This window comes from Linepithema humile, chromosome 2, assembly GCF_040581485.1.
Source record: "Linepithema humile isolate Giens D197 chromosome 2, Lhum_UNIL_v1.0, whole genome shotgun sequence".
NCBI lineage: Eukaryota > Metazoa > Arthropoda > Insecta > Hymenoptera > Formicidae > Linepithema > Linepithema humile.
This window is the reverse complement of record NC_090129.1, coordinates 3,191,513-3,216,017: the sequence shown is the minus strand read 5'-3', so window position 1 is coordinate 3,216,017 and position 24,505 is coordinate 3,191,513. Positions and strand designations below refer to the sequence as shown.

General features: G+C 35.3%; 1 protein-coding gene across 5 annotated transcripts; it reads left to right on the top strand.

Annotated features, from left to right (window-relative positions):
* The first annotated feature begins 593 nt into the window (after positions 1 to 593).
* Positions 594 to 24,389, top strand: LOC105673930 (MLX-interacting protein). Of its 5 annotated transcripts, none has more exons than XM_067350393.1 (16): positions 594 to 908; positions 6,719 to 7,092; positions 16,506 to 16,612; positions 18,151 to 18,224; positions 18,688 to 18,813; positions 19,232 to 19,445; positions 19,710 to 19,805; positions 19,898 to 20,198; positions 20,890 to 21,436; positions 21,508 to 21,708; positions 22,110 to 22,254; positions 22,499 to 22,596; positions 22,679 to 23,145; positions 23,319 to 23,442; positions 23,553 to 23,682; positions 23,981 to 24,389. In XM_067350393.1, the coding sequence occupies exons 2-16, from the start codon at positions 6,728 to 6,730 to the stop codon at positions 24,100 to 24,102; spliced, it is 3,117 nt and encodes a 1,038-aa protein (XP_067206494.1). In that variant the 5' UTR covers positions 594 to 908; positions 6,719 to 6,727; the 3' UTR covers positions 24,103 to 24,389. The 5 variants fall into 5 exon arrangements, with proteins under 5 accessions (XP_067206494.1, XP_012225348.2, XP_067206495.1 ...); XM_012369925.2 differs by having other exon boundaries at positions 595 to 908; positions 21,526 to 21,708; XM_067350394.1 differs by lacking the exon at positions 594 to 908 and adding an exon at positions 962 to 1,499.
* Positions 24,390 to 24,505: the final 116 nt, after the last annotated feature.

The following is a 24,505-nucleotide window of genomic DNA, read 5'->3' as shown; positions in this document are numbered from 1 at the left end:
CATGATCTATTCATCACTATTCACCACTATTTAGCACTATTCATCACTATTCGTCACTATTTAACACTATTTCGAAACTTTACACACACTTGGAACAAAAGAAGATGAAATATACTCTCTACGTGCTCCAAAAACACATCATTATTGCGTCACTTCCGGTGTACACAATTGGCGGCACCATAAAATACCCAATGTCATAAATGCACTATCAATATAGTTAATATAACTAAGATTTGTTCGTAAATAGTTCAATATTGAATAAAAATTTAATTATTTTAAATGCTTAAATTTGTCAAGAAGAACATTAATGTGTATCAAACTTTTTGCGCTATCAATTTTTCGTCGAGTTTTCTATACATATGCATTATGCGGCTATGTGTAAATTTGTTTAATTGAATAAACTTTTAATAATTAATTTATTATATCATCGGAGCCGCTCTGAAGTGCGTTGCTTTTAAAAAACCGCGCCGACAGCGCGGTCGAGTCAAAAGAGTAGGGATGCGAAGCGCGTCACTATTGGCTCGGCGCTCTCGGCCGCATTTTGCCGTCAGCTGTGCACAGTGGCGCGCGTAGTATAGTCGGTTCGCAGTCGTCGTGTATTGTGGATAAACGCGGATTCGTGCACACAAATGGCGGCGTCGCAGTGCCATTATTATGAGCGTGAGTGTGTCGTGCAGTAACGCGTACGGGCCGCGTCCGGGCGCGGTGCCTCGCGGCCCAGCCTGACGGCAGGCGTTGGTGAAACGAGCGCGGAAAAGCGAGTGATAAGCGGAAAAGATAGAGAAGAATAGAATCGAGCGAGAAGGCGCTGCACATCGTCGTCGCCCGTTGCCGTGTGTCGCGAGAGGCCACATCGACGACGGAGGCGACGGAGAGTGGTGACAGGAATTGTGAGACAGGTCCAGAAGGTGAGTGTGATGGAGGCTCGCCTTCCTTTTGTCCCGTTGTGTATGTGTGTGTATGTGTACCACATCGTGCGTAGTACGCGCGCGCGCATTTACTCTCACGCGTAAATTGTACGCGCGAACGAGCGCGATCGTCGCACAAGTTCAGAGCGAACATCTGGGTGCCGTGATACGTCTTCTCAATCGTACAGGCAAATAAATAGCCGCAAATGCGAAACGGGAATAAGAGCGTCTTGCTGCAAGCACGCGAGGGCTTAACTACGTTTTAACTACCATAGGTGGGAGAGAAGAATGAGAGACAGAGAGAGAGAGAGAGAGAGGGAGAAAGATAGAGCGAAACGGACGATAGAGAAACCGTGCGGGCGATTTCCATGAAACGCGAGGCGGATAAGCGATAAAAATCGGAGCCGCGGAGCGTAGCAACGCGACACGATAAGGAGAAGTCGCGGCGTATATGCGTCTGGGCCGATTCCTAACAAGCTTCGTGAACAGAGAGAAAGAGTGACGCAGAAAAAGGAGCGTAAACAGAAGGGGGAGGGGACGATAACACGAGAAAGTGCGAGCGAGAGGAAACTTGTGTGTACACCACTCACGGTTCGTTCGTTTTAGTTCACTCTCTATTCTATGTTTTCTTCATTTTTTCCCCCCTTCGCTCCTGTTCTATCTTATCCATTTTGAACGCAGATAACTCAAGAGGAAACAGAGACTTCTCGTTGCGTCGAAATAGTTTCTATGTTAGGACTGACAGGTGACATGCGTGTATCACTACCAAATATTCCCCTTTCTTTTTCCCTCCGATAACTTGTTAGTTACAAAATGATACCACGAGGACCCACTGTAAACACGCGTGCTCGACTTGTTGTCAGCCTCGTGCGCGCGCGGCTAGATTATCCTTAGAATTCAATGGAAAACAGAAATTCCTAACCTTGTTTGTAATTAAAGGAACAACTCGGGACTTGTTTACGCGGCGTGTAAATATTATGTAGGTAATATTATAGACGTGTTTGGCGTTTCGAGGCCGATCAAAACAGAGAGTAACGGCGAAACTCTATTACTCCAAAATACTACGCTTATCTTTTCTACGTTATTTCATTCGAAAAGCAGAGATGGTGCTAAGCGTGTGTAGTAGAAATCATATATGCTTCACGAATCGGGACAACAATGATGAATATCTTGAATTACATGTCAAAATGGTATAAATAAAGCATAAATATAGCCGTGATTGATTCGTAATACTCGGGAAATAAGAAAATTAAATTACAAGAATTTAGTTAAGATTAACAATGAAAGGTTTATATAATTATTAAGTCACATTAATTTAATCTATTCTTTTCGTTTAAATATTGTCTCAAATCTTAATTATTATTTACTGATTAAGCGTTATACATAATTATATAATACAGTATAATTAGTAGTGGATAAAATTCTGTTTTACTAAAAGATTTAATTTATGCAAAGAAAGAAAAAATAAATGATCATTGTTTTTGCCATGAATCGCATATGTTTGCATACTATAATTAGCAGATTAACATAATCAGCAGGTGTCGAAGATTTAGATATCACGTGGATCAAAACTCTTCTCTTTTGACGTATTAATTGATAAAAGAAACGCAGTTAATTGCTTTTCAATGTAAAAAATTGACGAAACCGGATGCCGTTATTATGCTGTATCATGGAATTATAATTATTTATTTATTGTATTTATCAACTTTATGTATATATATTTGTTTATTTTATTTGCTTTTTACTAATATGTTAATAATCTATAGGATGCGCATAATTACTGCATCAATTAATTGCACTTATTAAGTATCTATGGATATGTAAATAATATGCATTATTTTTTTAAGTTAAGCTGCTATGATTTTCTATGATAAAAATGTCATAACACGAATTACACGGAAAACTAGGCTTAAATTAAGGCCACAGTAAGATTTTCAACTTGTCCGATCTGAGTCAGAAATAGCAATGCGGTTTTTCCGGTGAATCAAACAGGAATGTCACGAAACGTCGTGATTAACTATTATTTCATTTCAAATTTTATTAATGCATGATATTAATTTTTCTGAGGATTTCGTAAATTAATTACGTCTCGCTTTGTACGATTCTTAAATTGATAGTCGTATTAATAACAATTATAAAGGAGATATTCTTAAGTGTAAACAAAATGCTTGCATCATACAACCACTGGCCATTAATATTCGTTCTTATCTAGAAAATCCGAAATCTAAACGGTGGACATTACGCATTATGGACATTAATGAGCGAACGGATAAGGCATTTGACTTCGCCTTGCGATACAGCTAACTCGAGACGGTCAAAGGGTATTAACACTTCATAGATAGCGAGAGGTACAATCGGGATATTATGGAATAGAACTGAAAACTGGCTACTCAAAGAAACTTACAATAAAATATTTCATACGCGAAATCACGCAATTATGATCAAAATTAATAAGCAATTAAATGATTAATTAGGTATATCAAAATTTTAAATTTTGCAGTGATTAATATTCTAATTATACAAACTATATGACATCATCAAAGCAAATGTCCGTTGCAGCGTCTTTATTTTTTAATTAAATTTTAATTTTTAGAAATATCTTATTAAATGCAAAAGTATACCATATTAAAATTAATGCGATAAGTGATAATATTTCTCGGTATTCTCGTTAAGGAAATATTATGTCTAATTTGATAAAAACTACGATTGATTATCCTGATGAGATTTAACGATTGAACATCCTGTATGAGATTTAATTGTCGAGAGGAAAATGTTTTATGAACATTTCGCGCCTATTTGCTCAAAGAATATTTCCGAGAAAACGTTGCAGATGTTTCGGGAGAAAAATGAATACTGTATTATTACCAAAGTTATTTTGATAATACGTTTCTGAGAATATAAGAAAAATTTTACGTGTTAATGCATAAATTATATCGTTCTCTCTATACTAATTCTTGTGTGCGCGCGACCAACACACCTTGAGGCACCTTCACATTTCTCGATAATGTCATGATGCTGAATTCGCTCGATTGAAGATAAGGCGCGCACTGCTGCAAGATTACTTGCGCAAGATTTCTAAAAGAAAAAAATTAGAAAAACATGCGACCTTAGAACCTAGCACGTTCTATACAACGATCGGCACTCGAATCGCGTAATCATCGCTCGAGGAAATCTTAGTCGGAGGTACTTCGATAGATATTGCTTTGAGCACCTTCTGAAATTTAAACGGCTGAATGATAAACGAGAAAGAGAAGCGAGTAACCGTCCGTTATAACGGAAGGAGGTTTCGTTGAGACACAGCGATTGGTTGAACTTGTATTTGTGTTAACAAACTGCGTTAATGGGGTCGAATAGTTCTCCTAAATTTCTATTTCGTCGTGATGCAACGTGAAGCCTCGGCGTTTCGAAGTTACACGGTTTCTTTTGATTGCTGCTGCTATTTATAACGCGTTATCTTTACGCTACGGTAAATTAAGAATGATTGAAGGAGAGATATAGGGCTTTATATTCAAGTTCCACGATTGAAAGTTGTATCAGCATGAATACTAATTAGTAATAATATTAAAAGTGATAAATAAATCAAGCAGTAATGTTAAAATTGTGACAATATCGGTACATAAATTGTCCTTATACTAATATCTTATTAATTTTTAAGCTGAAATCGAGAAGCCTCTAGGTTTTTATTTTAATACGAATTTCATGCTACTACGAGTAACATTAAGATTAAGTTATAATAATACTGATATCTGTACATTTCTTTCTTTGCAATTTATTAATGACTGTTTTTTTTTTTTACTTCACGAAAAGTCGCGTGAGACGTTGATTATTTTTCACGTGATCTGAAATAAGCGTCAGGTCAACTAGAATATGTATTTTCAAATATGAGAGTTTGGAGACTATTTTTAGGCATCACTGAAGTAAATATGAGGCTCTATAGATTCGCGCTTAGTCGCATGAATAGGGCATGCTTTTCCATCAATTCATTCAGCCGTCACGTGAACATTTTACAAACAAGTCTTACCTTCTTATTTTGATATTTGCGTTCGGACACTCTACAAACATAATGATCGAGGATGAAAATCACCTTCTTAGCACAAGCCTAAATGTCACAGCATAGAAAGGAAGCACGTGTCGTTACGGATTTATTCGAAAAAAATTTTTTTAAATAGGATCTATTTCAAAAATTACTTCTTTTACCAAATCCAACTATTTTATTTCAAATAAAAAGATTTCTGCACAAAAATTGTTGCGTACATATACGTATTGTACAGAGGAAAACTTGGTCTCAGACGTCGTGCACAAAAATTCGACTGACCGAATTAATTGAATTTCTGGTCGCATTCGTCGACACGTCGTCGCGGCGAATTGTCTCGACTGTATGTTAATTATAGCCGCCGTGTGCTAGAAGTCACTGACCATTGAGAATTCCTTTGGACTGTTTCACGGAAATCGATTACGACTGTAACTGGCCATTACGTTTTCGACGGTCGTTCAACCGAGAAATCTGATTACTTTCCGCACGTGCTGTCGCGAAGTTAAGTTGCGTTAATCGCGCATCGACAGGAAGCTTGGCGCCAATCGAAGTTTCCATTTAATCACATACCGTAAAAACCATATAGCGTAAAAGCCAAGAGACATAAGCAGATTGTCGCCACATTTTTTATGCAAATTGTATTTACATACTAAATTGTAATAATTGTGTTTGTTTAAAATATCGATCAATTAATTACTTTTAAGTATCGCTACAGATTTGCTGAAATCAGCATCGAAACAAGCACATTTCAGGTCGTATGTACAATTCGAAAAATATGTAAGCTCGTATTATCAATAATTCCACGATAATAATTTTATATTCAAGTATTCTCAATTTTTCTAACTTACACATATATATATACACATCATTCTCTCTCATACCCTCCTTCTCTCTTGTTTTTCTCCTTTTTGCAACATTTAAATATGATATACTTAGAAAAAAGTATGCGTTGGGTTGAGCTTATCGGAGGCTCGATAACTAGAGCTTGTTGTGTCTGGGCGAGCCTTTCTTCATCACGCAGATGTTGCTGCGCGCGATTTCTTGAAACGGGGTCACCTAATCCTGCCACATTCCGCTTCAACGACCTATTTTAAATCGCAAAATGTAGGTCTGATCTTGCTGAATTTTTTATTGTAATCTTCAAATTTATCGCCATAATATGTCAATATAAGTCAAGATGTCATAATAAGTCAAGAAAGTCGAGATATAAAAATTTTTTATTCTTCAGTAATCAATGAAATAAAATTATTTTAATCCATTTTATCAATCGCGAGATATTTATTTATTATTTTTATCTTTAATTATACAAAAATAATTTTTTTTTCTCAATTTTATTTGTTTTATATAAAGTATTAATTACATTAAGATTTCGTATATTGTCGATATTCAGCAATAATTTTGATAACTTTGTCGCAATTTAAAACCAAATTACAAAATATTTAATACATTGGTTACTTTAAATAATAAATTTATTGTTTAATTAAGAAATATTTTTATTTATAATTAATTTTTTTATATTAATTACGCAACCATCTTATTTCCGCAAAGATTAGAAATATTCACATGACTTAAGATATTTATTTAAAAATTTAATTTTATCTTTTTTATGTGTATTATTTTATTTGCGTATCAATATTTTCTTGAAATCACATCTCACAGTCGAACACACTCAATTAATTTCCGAAGCGATCGAGCAACGCTCGTAATATGTCTATTGCAAGATAAATTCATTTCGTGGTGAGAGTCGCATTATTGATGGGATCATTTATGTTCGCAGAGGATCGAAATGCAGGCTGAGTTGATATACCGAAAACCGTCGGCGATGACGAGCCAGGGCGGTTTTCATTGCGTTAGCAGCGATAAGAAGCGAGAGAAGAACGGCGGGCGAGACTCGCGCGAGACGATACACTCGGGTCACTTCATGGTGTCGGACTTCGAGGCCGAGGCGCAGGATGACGAGGACGAGCTCGCCGTACCGGTGCCGGACCAGGAGGAGGCGCAGACCACGAGATTTCCGATCGCCGTACCGCCGCGTTTCCCGTACGACAAATTCACGAGCAGCGGTTCGTTTTATGACAAGAATACGTCTCAGCAGTTGAGCATCGAGACGTCCTTGAACAAGCTCTTCCAATGCATGTCTCTCGCCTACAGGTGAGTCCCTCTTTTTTTTTCGGATTCCAGATCCTTGCTAAATATAACGTTTTATTCATTTCAAATAATAGTTATTACGTAAAGCTTGAAGCGCAAAGTCCATTTTTATTTTTCTATTTTATTAAAATTATGTACCTGCCAATCTTAATTTTACAATATCTTTTTTCGTACAAAAACTTAAAATACTAAATACATCGCACTATTTATTTGTATAAAGTTTTTTATTAAAATTAAAGGTGAGACTTACTGCGTAAAATTAAATAATTATATTAAGCTTTTTTGAATAAACTTTTCTGAAAAATCATTAAAACATTTCTTATTTATTTATATTAACAAATTAAATGTTAAAGTTGTGTATCTAAAATGGGTTTTACAATTTTATTTTTATTGACTCAACTGATTCTATTTCAAACTCTATTGATATAAATGGTATAAATTCAATGTGTAAAATTGCATGATTATCAAATGTGATGTTATAAATGTTAAAACAAAAGAACGAAAATTGGTTCAACGTCTGAATTTCTCCTATTTTTCATAAAAAAGAGCTATCTCGGGTCCCTTTCAACGAACTAAACAGTGCATTCGATTATTATACGAGGTTAAAAGTTGAGATACAGAGAATGACGCTCTCTCGAAAGGCACATTGCGAGATTGAATGTGATAAAATGTGTGTGCAAAGTTAGATCTATTTGTTTCAATCTCACTTTGCTTCTTTCGTTTCCTTTTTATTCTTGAAGCCAGCGAATATATATTATCTATTTTTATATAAATTGGTGGTAAAAAAATACACAATTAGTACACGAACAGACACTCACAAGATGATTTTGTCATCTTGAAGTTCTCAAAGAGAGCAAAACGTCCTTGTTCTAAAATGTAAAAAGGCGCGCGTCACACGACGCGCTTTACTCGCACTCGGCAACCGGACAAATGCTGCGCCGCGCCAGCCTGGGCTGGCTAGTAGCATTCCCGCTGATAAAAGACAATTGAATTAATGAAAGAGAGGCCGTAGAACCAAACGACAACACTGCAATTAAACGCGGCCTCGCTAAAGTCGCGCGCGGCTTCTACCGACAATTTCCGTTCTTTCTTCCCCCCGCGACGACGTTACGCCACATATGTTTCTCATTCCCGTAAACAATTCAGCTAAAATTAAACTGGGTTTATAATTGCCATCCTGTAGTTCTTCATCTTATTTTGAAAATAAGATTAAAATAAAATGGTGGATTAATTAAAACTCAATTATTATCTGTTCTTTTATAGATTTTTTTAATTTTATTATCCAAGTCCAATTTTGTTTAAATTTAATTAAGCTAAATGAGACAAAATACTGTTAGATGAAAAAATCGACAAAAGAAATTATCAAAATTTTTGCCAATGCTAATTTAGTAAAAAGAAATTATCAAAATACCGATAAACCAAAAAAGCTCAGAAATCTATAAACGTTACGGAAAAAAATTGTTTGAATAATAATAATATACTCTGAAATATATTATTAAATGTGTATATAGCATCAATAACTAAATGAATTGTGGAGAAAGAATCACTAAGGCTGAAAAATTCGCGCAATGCGGACGAATAATATACGTCACGCAGATGTGTGTGTATCTGGTGTGCTGACGTATTGCGTTACGGTGACGTTACAGCTGATTCATTGCGGTGCGTCTGCAACAAAGTTGCCAAAGTCACGTGCGGTTTTAACGGTTCCTACTGTAATCGCATACAGCAGCTCTCAAGTTTACGATAACACAGCAAAATTTTAAAATTGAATTCAAAATTTAAATCATGACCGAATGTCAATTGAAAATCGTGACGAACAGTTTCCTGACGGCATTTCTCAAGTAGTGGATTATTCAACAAAAATGTAAAACAAAAACACAATTTGATATTGAGTGTACAAAATTAATTAGAAGGATCGTTTTCTTACGAATAATTTATATGTATTTCTAAAAATAATATAAAAATATTTTATGACGTGCTATTTGTGAAATAATATGTAATTAAAAATGGCTTTTTCTGAATGACACACAATTATTTTCTTATTTGTATATTATATAATTATAAAATAATGCAAAATTACAATTATTATATCTACATAACGTCGATTTCTGCCTTTGATGCAGCGACAAACAAGAGACCAAATTATATCTCTCGGACGACCCTGATAGACGCGTCGATCGATTTCGTCAAAACTCGTTATCGATGATAAGGTCTTAAAAAGAAATTGTCTTATTTCTCTTGATAAGTGTTGCAATGCAATTCACAACGAAAGAAAACGGTGACGTAACGCCGTGATGTAAACTGCTACAATAACAATGTCGTAAATCGGACCAATGAGCGCCGTTACAATAAATACTATTTCTATTATCTTGTAATAACGAATCACAGCAAATAGGGTGTTCAGCATTTGCGCGATTTATAAGATATCTCTTGCAAGAGATTGCCTACATTATAACTTTATTGCGTATTTATTCGTTTTCGAGTGAATTTTTCAATTCCATGGAATTTTTATTTGACGAATAATTACCGAGATGTGTATTTAATGGAAATTATAAAAACCCGATAAAAATTTATGTGCAACCGCGAGGGAATATTGACATTCAACCGCGAATTTCCACGAAGAATTTACTCAATACTCGACAAAAGCAATTCAATAATCCAATAATTCAATAGTTTAATAGGTATTCCAATAATTCAAGATAATCCAATCAAAGGTTTTTTTTTTTTTTTTTTTTTTTTTTCAAATATTTGTGAAGCCAGCTTTGCATTTATCGAATTTTATACCTTTATTAATTTCTAGATTGAAAATTGTATCGTTAAAAACAACGTATCAGAAGCTTCATAAATTGTCATTTAATGTGGAGTTTCTTTTTGCTTTTTCACAAATAGGTTTTCAAATTAAATAGCGAGCAAAATGACAAAAGCGACGGACTCTAGTAAAATTTAAAGTAGTTTGTTAGCATAATAAGCACATAGTAATAATAATTTCAATAGTTAGCATAATAATAGTCTTAGTTTCTTAGTTTTTTAGGATAATAATCCTGTCTCTCGTTTGCGTGTAGATTTGAATAACAAGATGTTAATTTAATCATAAAACTGGGCGTTGTATCGCAGAAAGAAGGATAAATGAAGCGATTAAGGATCAGTTTGCACAGTGATGGCTATACTTTGCAACGCATCTGTTAGAATTGCGTTACTGTTTCGATGCGGTATTCATCGCGAAGTTGAAGCGAAATTAGGAGCGTGATTCGGGACGGAGCTGTTATCGAATGCGTTGATTAAATGTCTGCGTCATGATACGTACAATACAATAACATCGGCTAGAGTGTCATCCAATGGTTTTCAAGTAGTATTCTGTGGCAAATGTTTCTGCCGTACAGATTTAACTTGGTATGTAAACGTAATTCTTTTCTAATCGCAATCTTATCACTCCAAGTATCTTCGTATTGATATCGAATTATTTGTTATATGGGAGAAAATCAAAAGAAATCAAAAAGTAAATGCACTTTTTTCAAGGATTTTATTACTTAAATGTCCCTTTGCTTTTCGACTCACTCTCGTATTAAAGAATCTTATATCGGATTACAATAAACCGCTGATATAATCGATAAACTTTTATTGCATAACAAAATCTCTTATCTATACACGTTGCACTAGTACGTATTTCTTGCGCAAATTTCCTCAATGCTTGCATCTTAATTTATCAAGCATGAAGAGTGAAGAATATTAAAGTTTGATAGCGAAAACCTTAAATTGAAGCTTATGCTTAATCGGCAATCTAGGACGTTTAATACAATTGGAAAATACATATTTTCTTAATACATGTTAGCGAAGTATAAATTGCGCAGTATTTTATCACGCTTATTCACAAATTCATGTTTAATCGGCTTCATGAGCTATAAAATTATGGATTATTAAATCGGCTATTGTTTTATAAGAAACTTATTTAACTTTTATTATTTATTCAACAACCATGTTCATTAATTTGCAGCAAATATTGTAAAATTTGCATACTAAAAAGTTACATTTATATAGTAATTATAAATACTTAACAAAATATATTAAAATTAAAATTATTTTAAAATAAAAAAAATAATAATGCGTATAAATTCGAATTATATTAGATCGTTGAATTACACAGTGCATATAAAAGTTACTATTTTGTTTTCGTCGGGCCGCAAAGAGAAGTTAGGAATTTATATATTCTTAAAATATTTCTTCTTCATAAATTTACGTAGCTGTATACATGTAATTTATAATTAATTCTACTTCCGCTTGTAATGTTCGTTAACATGAAGCAAATAGTTCTTAAGCAATCAAAGAATTATCGCTGATCAGGGGCGGATTTTGCCGACATTACATACGATTTTTTTAACAATGCAAATGTACGGCACGCATCGATAAGAAATCAATCTTGAAGTTTCGATTGCTATCGCAATATTACGTTGCAGAGAGTTATCGAAATAAGAAAGGACGGAATTTCCGTATTTACGCCGTATTAACCCCGTCTTTTATAAGATCAACAGCGCGCGTGTTGGCGTCCGTTCCTGCGTTGCATAATGTACGTTAAATGCAAATATCGTTGAATTAATCGTAAGATTATTCCCGCTTGTGACGCGGAATAAGAGCATTCGACGCTCGCGACGGGGGGAGGCCTTCGCTTTGCCGCACTGCGGAAGGTAAAACCTTATTCAATGTTGTTCCTTCTGCGTCATGATGACACGATTTACAATGCATCCCCGGTGCATCTTGCACCAGCGAAGGGTATGCGTTATCGAAGAATTTATAAGATTGTTTCGATTTTTTACTTTGCTAAGACGATTTTTCCTTTTTTGTTAAACGAATTATCAATGTAAATCATAAACTTTAATTTGCGAGCATTGCATCGTGCGTGAAGACTTCATTCAAGACCGAGCAATTAATTTGCTAATACTTGAAGAACAATTTGTCCATATTTTAAAAAAATATTAAAATTGTTAAGTTGGGGAATAAAGAAATTATTGCTTTGTCTTTGCTGGAGCAAAGAAAAGATAGGAATTTATGCATTCTTTTTGAACGTTTTATGAAAAGTTCTATAAAATGTCACTCATTATAAAAATAAGTTTTTAATATATAAGTAATTACTTAATTACTTAATTACAAGTATATTTTTAATATAATAATTGAAGAAGTAATAAGAATATAAGCGAAATGGGATTATTTAATGATTTAATGACAATCTAAAACTTTTTAAGTTTATATCTCAGTTTTTATTCTATATTATGATATTTTTTCTAGATTCTCCTCTCTTTCTCGGGATAAAATAGGTCTTATTTATCGTAATTTTCATATCATATCATAGTGAGCGAATTATCGATTTTTCCTTACGTAAGCACCGTCTATATATCATGGGAAAGTTTGCTTTCTTTGCGCGCTATCGGTTTACGCCTTGCATCAACGATCCCAAGCTCGGCCGCATCTCTAAAACCGCAATTAGCAAACATGCATATTAAAAGTGACGCAAGTTTCTCGAAATCAATGCATTAATGATTTCTGGGCCGCAGAGAATTCATAATTAAAAATCTTTCAGATAATTAAACCGCGATCGCGCAAACTCTGCTTTTTATAATGCACGGCAAATTTTATTTCAACATTTTGACGTAAGACGTCTTGTTTCTTGCGTATCAGCGTCGGAAACCGCAAGCTCGCCGGTATTATTCAATCGTCATCGTTCGATCGCGCGCGTCGATGCGTCGCTTTCGCTCGCGTCAAATCGCGAAAAGGCGAATTGCACTAGATTACCGTAAAGGCCTCCTCCTCCTCCTCCTTCTCCTCCCCCGCGTCTCCGCGACGCATCGCGGCACAACGTGTCTTTTATCGACCAAGGCCACTGCGTCATCACGAACTCGTACGCTTGTAGTGCGTGCCGTACGTACGCGCTTACAACGTAACACTTCCGTACGCGCAACAAGCAAGGCGAGGCCGAGAATTCCGTGAGCTCGGACGGAGGCTCGCCCACCGATCCAATCAGCGGCCGGCTGTTTCCGTTCCCTCTGGGTTCTTATTCGACCCCCATATATTTACAGTGGTGGTCGATAACGTGGCTAACGGAAGTCGTTTATCATTCAATTTCTATTTGAGGAAACTTCCGCCGGTAGTCCGTCGAAACATCGCCTCGTACTTGATTATCCTTTCAACACGCGCGATTTTTTAATTTTTGGATTGATATCTGAAAAAAGTTTTTGAAATTTTTTTCAAAGATTTTTAGCATTAAATTTTTTGAGAGATTATTCCTCTAAAGAATTTAAAATATAATAAGATTAATGAGATACATTAAAATTAGAAATTTGCATGAAGCTGATTTATTCTGCAAATTTATATTGTTTTTTTGACACTTTTTTTTAACGACAGGCAGACGACATTGAGAACGTGCGATCGACGAATTTAGTTTCCACGACGCGATCTTTGCTCTCCTCTTATAATTCAGATAATTAAAACCACGTAGCGCTTAAAATAAGAATGATATCGAGGAATTTGTGGCGCTTATCGGTGCGAACGACTCGAATTTCTTTTGTTCACTCTGCGCGCGGCTGTCTACATTTCATTATCGTTTCTTTTTCTTCGAAAACGTTCTACAAACGCGAGGCGCTATCTATTTTGTCGCACCATTAAATTTCTGCGATAATAATCGCGATTCGCGCTGTGTTTGACATCGGACGATCCGCGTATCGTGCAACGAACAAATAACTTGTTATCTGATAATGAGATCTTTTGGCACTATGTTTCGTTTAAGTTGCAAAAACGGGGGTCCGTGGATGACTCGGCGTATCTGCAGACAAATAGAATATTTATTGTTCTGTCACGAGAAAAGGTTTCGCGCTAATTACACTACTTAACAAAACACACCTTTTATAAAATTAAAGAGCGCGATTGTCAAGAGACAAAAAGAATCTGCTATTATTATGCATAGTTTTTGAAAAATATTTGTAGTTACCGTATTTAAACAATTGTTGTTTTAACAGAGCTATATTTATTTTTATGAACGAAGTGCGCTTTGTTTAACTTAATTAAAGCACCAACTTTCGAAAAGAATTTCCGATATTCCTTTTCCTCCTTTTCTTTCTGCTCACAAATTTTGCCAGAAATTTTCAAACCGATATTGTTTGCGAAGGCGAAGACTCTTGCCTTGAACTTTGAATATTTTTGAGATCAGTATATCAACGTTGCAACAAGTATCAATGCAACTTCGCCACCAATAACGACGCAACAGTGCAGCTGTTACAAGAATAACGATAATGCGAGTAAGGAAGTTAAAAATCCGTGCAATGATATTTTGCGATAATTAGTAAATGTATTTATCTTGCGCAAGCATATCGGAATTGTGTTTAACTCTGGAATAATTTTATTACTCCCTTCGGAAGTGGAAAACTTCTATCGTCTTCATTCAATTCGCGTAACATAATTATTTACGTGGAATTGTTACAATACCTACGTCACAGCCGCCAAATTGTATGCAAATAATTTACCGCAATTTCTGCTTTAACTTTACGCAAAAATTATTTTTAGCAGATTTTTTTTTATTCTTATAAATATATTTATTATTATAAACAACAAATATGTTGCGCGCTTACAATTTCGTTTTACGCAGCGTATTTTTCACGTGTTACATTCGTGAGATGTGTCTAGAGTTATGTTAATTCCACTAATTAAACATATATTCGCAATTCGCACAATAATTTCTTATGATTATTTTTATTTTTTATGATGATTAATAATGTTCTTACGATTATTTTTATTTGTACACATATTTATGTCAGTTTTTATCAATTCTCGATGATTGCGAAATAACCGGTTTCACAAGAATTTCGGACGGAAGTTGTTCGTCGCAATAATTTCTTTCCTCCTCCGCCGCGGTTTATCTAATCGCGCAATTAGAAAAATGTAAATGGCAATAACTCGGAAAGAACTCGGTCGATCAGGGTCTAATGCCAAGGAGAGAAGAAACCTCGCTACGTCCGCCGCGAGATACGGGCTAGTGGAAATCTTCCGACTGCAGATTTTTTACATTCTGTTGACCCTTCGTCGACGATACTCAGGCGATAATGTCAAAAGTCGCAGGATTACGACCGTAAATTTTAGAAATTAAAGATAAACATTTGTCTCTAAAAAACGATTAATTTATCTACTCGGAAAGAAAGATATTTCAAATGTACTTGCAATTATTACAGTACTGTTGTATTTTATATCATAATTTTTGTATCGTGTATTCTCTTTATCCGTATAAAACTCTAAAAATTGCAGATATAAATTAACAAATTTGGAAATAAATTGAATCAAATTTGAAATTCGAAAGAAAGCTTTACAAACTTTGATAAAAAAAATATATTTACTTTGTAAATTACGACAAAACTGGTAAAACTTATATTTTGATACAAATGTCATATGACACTCTCATATTATGATCAAATAATATTTATTCAGCTTTGCGCAACAGAATATTTTTAAGCACGTTTACAATTTCTGCTGAATAAGTGCCGGAATAAAACGAGTGTGCAAACGCACGGTTTGTTGAACTTTCGCGTGGAAATTCACTAGCAAGCTCCAACTGCGCTTCGCGAGGACTTAAAGACAGACGGTTTTTTCCCGCGATAGATAGAGAGCTTGCACCGATAAGCTTGTCGAAATCGCAAACACTCGCCTACCGATGAGTCAAAATTATTGGCCGCATCTATTTAAAACCACTACAATGCATCGGTTTGATTGAAATGTTTTGAAGGCAGCAGTATAAATCAATATGTGTGTGTGTGTGTGTGTCATTGAGTAAATTATACTCCGCGGAGAGCGGCTAATATGCTACATTCACTGTTATTTCTCCAATCGCTAACTTGCATTTTTTTTTATTTTGCACACGCAACAAGCAGTATAAAAATGACTTTCTCTACGCGTGCAATAGATCATTACGTACTCTGTATGCGCGCAAAAGATCATTACATCGAAGATAAGCACTCTTCAAGAACACTTCTTGTTATGAGAAGAATATTATTTTATTTACATATAAATTGTTGCAAGGAAATTATTGCAAAAATATTTTTAGAAAAAATTTAATAAAATTCATTATTTGCAAGATTTATTTTAAATACAATTTTTTAGAATAAAGCAAAAAGGATTTTTTAAAAAGTTTCGCATATATTATATAAAATATTATTTAAAAAATTAATATTAAGTATCAGCATTATAGCGTGAGTGTGCAACACATTAAAATAAAAATCCAACTCTGCAAGTTGTGAATTTATCGCACTGAATTTTTTATACCTGAAAATGCGTGTGCAAATTTGAAGAATCTTGGGCTTATTAAACTCTAATTTATTTTCAGCCTACATAAGGTATTCTTAAAATACGAACTTGGTGTCACGTATGGGCATTTGAATTTGTTCCAGACAGAAGCTGACATCGCCTAAGTGGAATCGCTTCAAAGGGATCAGACTGAGGTGGAAGGACAAGATCAGACTGAACAATGTGATTTGGAGATGCTGGCACATGCAATGTAAGAAATAGGAACTCTTGGCACTTCACCACCGATCAATATATTTTCAACATAAACAGAACGAGAATATCTTCTAATCTGAACGCTGTATCGAGATAAAAGATTTTGTTTTATCGGAAAAACGAATACAATAATTGATAAGCCCGTTTCGTATCGTCACGTTCGCTTATTTGATCTATCTTATCGATATCTCCGTTCGGAATGATATTAAATAAAATAATGAAATTAGTTCCCGAAAGCAAGTTTTTGAATTCAAATAGCATGTTTTATTTTTTTCGTCGTTGAATGCGATAAATTTGCATGAAGTAAATTCACAATTCGTGAAATCCATTTCAAATATAAGCAAGTAAATTAATAAATTAAGTTAAACAAATAAATAATTAAATGTATATTTAAAAATATAAGTCGCATTTCAAATGTAATCGCAAATATGGCTTTATCTTACATAAATTTGTGAAATATGCTTGAAAAATGTTGGATTTTATCGAATTTTATATATCGAGCCATTTCTATTTGATCAAAACTTTTCGGATCCGATCTGTTTTCATCGGTTCATTGACACTTCGATTACTTCGTGATATTCGTGAAGTGGTATTTTACCGAGTTGAGACAGCTGCCGGCTATCCGGCTATTCGTCGAACGGTTGGATAAGTAATTACCCGTCTATTTAAAGCTCCATCTCCGCGTGTGCTATATTCGCGCCAATAGTATTCTCCACGTTCACCTGGCGTATGTCCAATTTATCGTTACGAGACAAGGAGGCTCGTTTCGTGTGTACACATATTTATTAATCGATCCAATTCGGCAAACACGTAAAAAACAACTGAAGAACAAAGTATCGAGATAAGAAAATAATTCATACTATTAAACAGATATAGCACATGTGTTTTTACTGATAAAATTGCTAAACTTATACGAAAAAATAGCTTGAAAACAGCAAGATATAATTACATTTTTGTATCGCCATCATGTTCTACTTTTCTGAATTTTAGCTGGTCTAAGTATGTGATTTTTTCAATTATACTTCTTCTTGATTAAATGAAACGGGGATAGCGCTACGTGTGCATTCGTTGTAAATCGCAATCGTATCTCACTTTAATAAGCCATTTATTATCTTACGACACACGTTGATAATTGTAGTGTAACCGTAGCGTTAAGCACGTCAATTGAGATAATTATCTGCTCGGCTTATCGCTCGGCGATTAGCGATTTGCGGAAACGCGGGGCTTCAAACACTCCAAGTATCTGCGATTAAAAATATAGTAACCTAACATGCCGTTTTGAGACCACTGCTGCTTATATTTAAATTTATATATACAGACAGTTTATTTTTAAATTAAAAAAGATATCTACAATTTTCGCGAATAATAATTCGTTCCGAAAATGTTAACAGGGTAATTAAAGATAGATAAAAAAATATCCTCATATATGTATATTAAATCGATACATTATTTCGATATGTCACATTATTATAATATTGGAAGAATAGATAAAAATTATATTTAGCCGACTAATTTTTTTTCTCTCTCTTTTTCTAGTTATACTGAAGCAGAATACGCTGGTGTGCCAATTTGCATCGCCACTTGACGTCGATACTCACAACAAACCTGAGGTATACCACTTGCGTTTAATCTAGATCTTCGAGAAGATATATCTTTCTCGTTCATAAATGTATTACGCAAAACTCGCACTTACGATCAGAAAATTTATTACAGTAATTTCGTATGATAATCACTTGATTTCGATATCAGTTATACATAGATTGCGCGTCGATATTAATGATTATTAAATAGCATCCATTTGTTAAATGTGCTATCCGGTTTTACCCAATTACGTAATTGGAAAGTGTCCTTATCGCAATTGGCGACAGCTCGTCAGATTAGATAATTCGCGCGGCAAGTTATAATTCTTTGAAGCGTCGCTCTAGCAAGCAGCATATAGCGCAGCATCGCGCAATCGAGAAAATCGAGAAAATCCAAATAAGCCCGCTTAAAGCTGTAAAGTATTTTTTTTTCACGTGCGACAATAAGCACTGTCTTTGTGAGTGTGAATCAATCGGCGGTATCTCTTATCAGGCGGTGGTGTTAGAGGGAAAATACTGGAAACGAAAGCTCGCGGCCGTTACAGCGGAATACAAGAAATGGCGTATGTTCTACCGCAACAAGATCCTTGGTTGGACCAACAAGGATGGCACAGAGATGGTATGTAATATATCTTTTTATACTCCGAAAAAATATTTGCGAGATAAAATATTTAAAAAGATTGATCTATTTCTACGTTTTAAAAATGCGAAATATAATAATCAGCAAATAATTAATAAATTATATTTTAGAATAGTATGTTTCTTGTTTGGAAGAATAATCGTGATGATAAAAAATTTATTAAAAAATCTTATTTTCGACATTTGAAAAAATTTTCTTTTTTAAGTATTATACATATTTTTATATATTTTTATATCCTGCATATCTTGCTGTCTTATAAATGTAGAACGGAAACTATACAATCGAGTAACTCTTCTTTATGTTTCGTTGTCTCTTCGTTGAATTTGCTTAGAAAAGAGTAGGGCTTCTTCGCCTATTATCACATAACAAGAATATAATGCACGAAATCTTTGTTCAGATGGAATCAATGGACATGCTAGATTGGGACAATGGAGGCGGAACCATCGGTAATTTTGGAACGGGTACGGGCAATGCATTTGGTGGAATCGGCGGAGCTCCAGGCGGGGAGAGTATGATGGTCGATGAGGATTATATGGAACTGATGACTGATACTCTCTTTTCGACCATCAGCTCAAATCAACCAATATACTTCCCTGATCCTCGAGAAATCGGTAATTTTTTTAAATGTCCAATTAGCAAATCAAGCTTTTTCAATCTATATGCAAATCTCAGTTTTGAGAGAACTGCCTTTCCTTATAAAAGTATTACATAATCATCTCTAGAAAACGAAAAATGTTAATGATACCGATCGAAAAAAAGTATTACATCACATTTGAAATGTTATTTTAATAATTTATTATGGAAATAATCTTTCTTGATAGCTAATATTTATAAATATTACACGAATCTATAATGCGTAAAATGTGACTCAACAGCGCGAGGTGCCAGTTTAGCGGACTTCATCCAACCTAGTCTAGGTCCCTTGCAACCAAATCTGGATGATTTTATGGACACTCTAGAGCCATTGCAAGGTATAACGATACTCATACAACGATGCTCGTATAACTCGACTACGCTCGAATAATGTTTCTTACGTGTCGCATATTTCTTAACCTGATTCAAGAATTCCTAAACTCAAAATTGCCTCCCGTACCCGAGGAGGACGATATGTTTCGGAATAGCAGTCTTAGTGCTAATTATTCTGATCTGGACTTGATGACACCGATTAATCAGATGAACGAAATAGGCGAAGATCCGACAACGTTAAAGAACCAGGCCTCGCAACAGCAGCAGCAGCAGCAGCAGCAGCAGCCACAGCAGCTGCAGCAGGAGGAACAGGCAGCTAGTATGCAGAATCTCCAGTATACCGCCAAGATATATACTCAGCCACAGTCTGAAGCAGCGAGTGTGTATAGAAATAGCGTGTGAGTACTGTGAAAACACATTGTGAAATAATAAGTAACGAACACGCTGTATATATGTCATATCTGTTTTATATAACTTGTATGTATATATTAATTTTATTGCTTTCCCAAAGAGTTACGAGATTCCTATTGCTTGAAAAAGAAACCATAGAAATCTAAGATTTTCAAAGAATTTTTTTTCTGTCTGGAAAAATTTTATTCCAAATGTATTTCTAAAAATCTAAATTTTTATTTTATGATAAATAAATAATTCTTCACTTCTTTTCAGTACTTTTTCAAATTTGATATTTGAAATTCGAGTAACTCTTTATTTTTTTTCGACGAATGTAAATAGGAAATATTAAGAAGCTTATATAAAAAATTAATTTATTCTCAATTTGTATACAATATTGTAAAGAACATTCTATTTTTTTTTTCATATTTTAAGTGGACATTCTGTGCATTATCTTTAATATTATCAATGTTTTTAATTCTATTCTTACAATTATAATATAACTCTATGTCGATCTGTTGTTTAACAATTTATTTAAGCTAGACACCTTATAATTGTTATTACAATCAGAGTTTTGAACTCACTACTGCTAATATTCATCGCATGATTGTAAAACTTGAACATGCACTATTACATGTATTCATATTTAACATGCAACAAAGTCTAAAAAGTAACCAATGCTTACTCTTTTCAATCTAGAGCTATGAACGAAAATTACAACACTATTCAGCCTACCTTCGAGACGTCCGCAGCGAGTCAACCCGCGCGGGAAAAGACTAGAGGCAGCAGGGCGACGCCGAGGAGTAGCCGCGTGATACAGCAATCCCAACAGCCGAATGCGTATCAAGCGAACGCGCAGCAACAGAATTCGGGATTCCCGTCGCAGTCGCAGCAGTCGTACGCGATGGAAATTCAGACGGTACCGTTGTCGCAGGTGCAAAGCCAACAGCCGTCACCGGTGCAAATTGCGACGCTGAACGATCAGTCGGCGGTCAGCGCCAACCAGATATCCTCGATCGCCGCCGCGGCCGTGCAGAATCTGGTGTCGGTGCAGCACAACTTCGCGCAGGCCAGTAACGCGACGCTGCAGACGCAGCATCAAGCAATTAGGCCTTTACCGACTGCCTCGCCAATAGCCAGCAAGCCTTACAAGATTGTACAGCCGCAGCAGCAGTGCTACAAATTCCCAAACCTCGTACACAATCTTAATGCTCAACAATGCAAATTTAACGCTAATAGTTTCAAGGTAATTAACCTGCGATGAGCCGAACTACATGGTCGGCGTCACGGCAAGTTCACTGAGACGGAATTGGACAGACGTTGTTTATTTTTCAGACGCATCCCACGCCACAAGTGGTATCAGTTTCCTCGGAGTCGCAACCGTCGCAGTCGCAGATACTGCTGCAGTGCAGATCCTCCGGTTTGGATCTCACCGCACCAGCTATGCATCCTACCAAGCTGCTACCTCAACCAATGACGTCCAATGCAGAGAAGGAAGAGATTTTCGCCGTACCTAAGGTCAGTATCTCAAATTGTAGAATCAATATACAAGATGGATCGATACTTCGATGCTGATTTAATTCTTTGTAAAACAAAATTAGACAAAAATCGATTGAATAGAGTCGAGTTTTCTAAATATTTATAATTGTAGTCTATTTAATGATTAGTTTAATAATTAATCTACTTGTTTAATTATATAGAATAAAATACCTAAAAAATATTTATCTATCTATGCTTTTAAGAATTTACAATAATAGAAAAGAAGTTGTCTGAATTGATAAGCGCAACTATGAAAACAGATGTTTTTTAAATTTTATTCTGTTTTATTATACAAAATAATTGTTATAAAACACTGGATAAAATAATTGAAGTGTCAAAATATGTTCAATTATTGAAAAGATTATATTTCATCTTTTTAGTATCAAATTAAAGGAAGGAATCGATCACGAAGCAGCTCGTCTTTGGGGGCGCCCAGGATACATCCACCCCCGCTGGTATCTGCAGTGAGCGATCCGGCTCTAAATCTAAATAACAACGTCTTACTTGCGCATTTACTTACGAACAGTACGTATCTTTTGCTGTATATGAAAGATATAAATGTATCAACGGGTTCTTAACATAATTACGATCTTCACAAGATTAATTAAATGTAACTGATACTACATTGATATTACATAAAATCACTTTTGGTAACATAAATCACTTTCGAGACAAAAATTGTAAAAATGGTGGCACTTCAAAGTCGACCGTTTATTTTATCTCGAATAAAATTAATAAATTATAATTGATAAATATTTTTTTGTAACAGAAATAACGCAAGTGACGACAGCACAACATATCACGACGCCGGTGACAGTCCAAACAATGCAGACTTCCAGCATACAGCAGACGCAATCGCAACCACAGGTATCGCCACAGAAATATCAATCGATCAATGCGGCATTCTGTTGATTCGAATCGACGATTCATAGCGATATTTTTCTCACAGGCGATCCAACCGATCACAACCCAACAGATCCTCTTAAACGCGAACAGCCAAACGCACCAGTCCCAAAGTAGTCCTAGCTCGCCGAAAGACAGCAGCTCCAATGCACACAGTCCTCAGGCATTAAGCCTCAGCCCTTTACACAGCCCTATGAGCATAGGCAGCCCTTTGTCACCCAGTCGCGGATACATCAAGGGCGAATCGGAAAGAGGACAGGGATACAAGGAGCAGAGACGCGTCGGCCACATTCACGCGGAGCAGAAGCGTAGATACAACATCAAAAGTGGCTTCGACATGCTAAACAGTCTAATACCGCAGCTAAGCCAAAACTCCAATGCAAAACTCAGCAAAGCAGCTATGCTGCAGAAGGGGGCGGATTATATTCGACAGCTGCGAGCGGAGAGGAATCAGTTGAAGGAGGAAATGGATAGCCTGAGACATCAGATCGAGTGCCTTAATACGTCTATTAGGTATATTTTTCAAGTAATTTATTTCCACAGATCAGGGTGAGAACGCTCGCGAAATAAAAGGATATCGGAGATAATGTATGATGTGATAATGTGCGCAAAAACTAATGTTAAATGTATGATTATCTACATAAATAGGATAGTCTTAAATGCTTCATGATGTAATACTCTTGTAGTAATTGTCAATCTATGCTTCCTGCAACGGGTGCTCCAGTTTCCAGACATAGAACCAACAAGATGAAAGAGATGTTTGACGAATATGTACGTACGCGCACGCGAGAAAACTGGAAATTCTGGATCGTATCCTTTTTTTTTCGTCTTCCTTGAAGATAACCATTCTCAAAGCATCGTTGACTTTGAGTAAAATGCGGAAAACTGCAGAAAATTGTTTTCTTTAACAAGATAATCAGTTCAGTGTATTATTAGAACCGTTGATGATATCTTTCAACGCTTCAGTCTCGACTGCGAGTATCGAGGACCTGTACAAGAGTACAATAATGTGGGTGGAACAACACTGCTCGCTTGTCGACCTCAGACCAGGTTTGTACGCAGGGTAGACTCTTGAAAAGGTACACCTAAGTATCTCTATCGTTCTTAGATATCTAAATAGAAAATAAAAATAAAAATTGTAGCAATTTAACGAAACGAACAATTTAAGAAGATTCGCTTAACAATATCATTTTCGAAATTTCTCGGCATTAAAATATACATATTTAGATGTGCCTTTTTAAACGCTTTATTCTGTATTACAAAAATATAAGCATAATATTTAAAAAATGATATAATACATGCGTAAGAAATAATTGTACGACTATTTTAATCAAAATATTATTTTCAGCTGTTCTGAACTCTCTAAAGTATATATGTACTGCCACCGATATTTTATCAGATCCGGCGCGCCTACCCGAAGAAGCACTCGCGGCGGTTAATCGGACAGAACGTCGACGATCTGCGCAGTGACCAAACGCGCAAATTCATAATGACGTGTTTGTATAAAAAAAAAAAAGTTCAAGGTTCAAATATGTATGAACGGAAGGGATGATAGTTACCGTATAGCTTAAGTCAGTTGATGAGAGAGAAAAAAAAATCGTTTATCGGGTTATGATAAACGTAAACGAAGAAACAAGAGTTTAAGTGCAATTCCTCTTTTTATTTGCAACGTCACATTGAAATTGTGAAATTTATCATGGCAAATTAGATATAAGACGTTTTATATTACAAAAATTTGAATAAAATATATACGTATATTATTGTACACTTTTACTGAAGTATATGTATATATACTCATGATGTATAGTACATCGATGATACGGCACAATTATTTGCAGGTAATTATTTTTCGGTGAAAGAAATTATTTTTTTT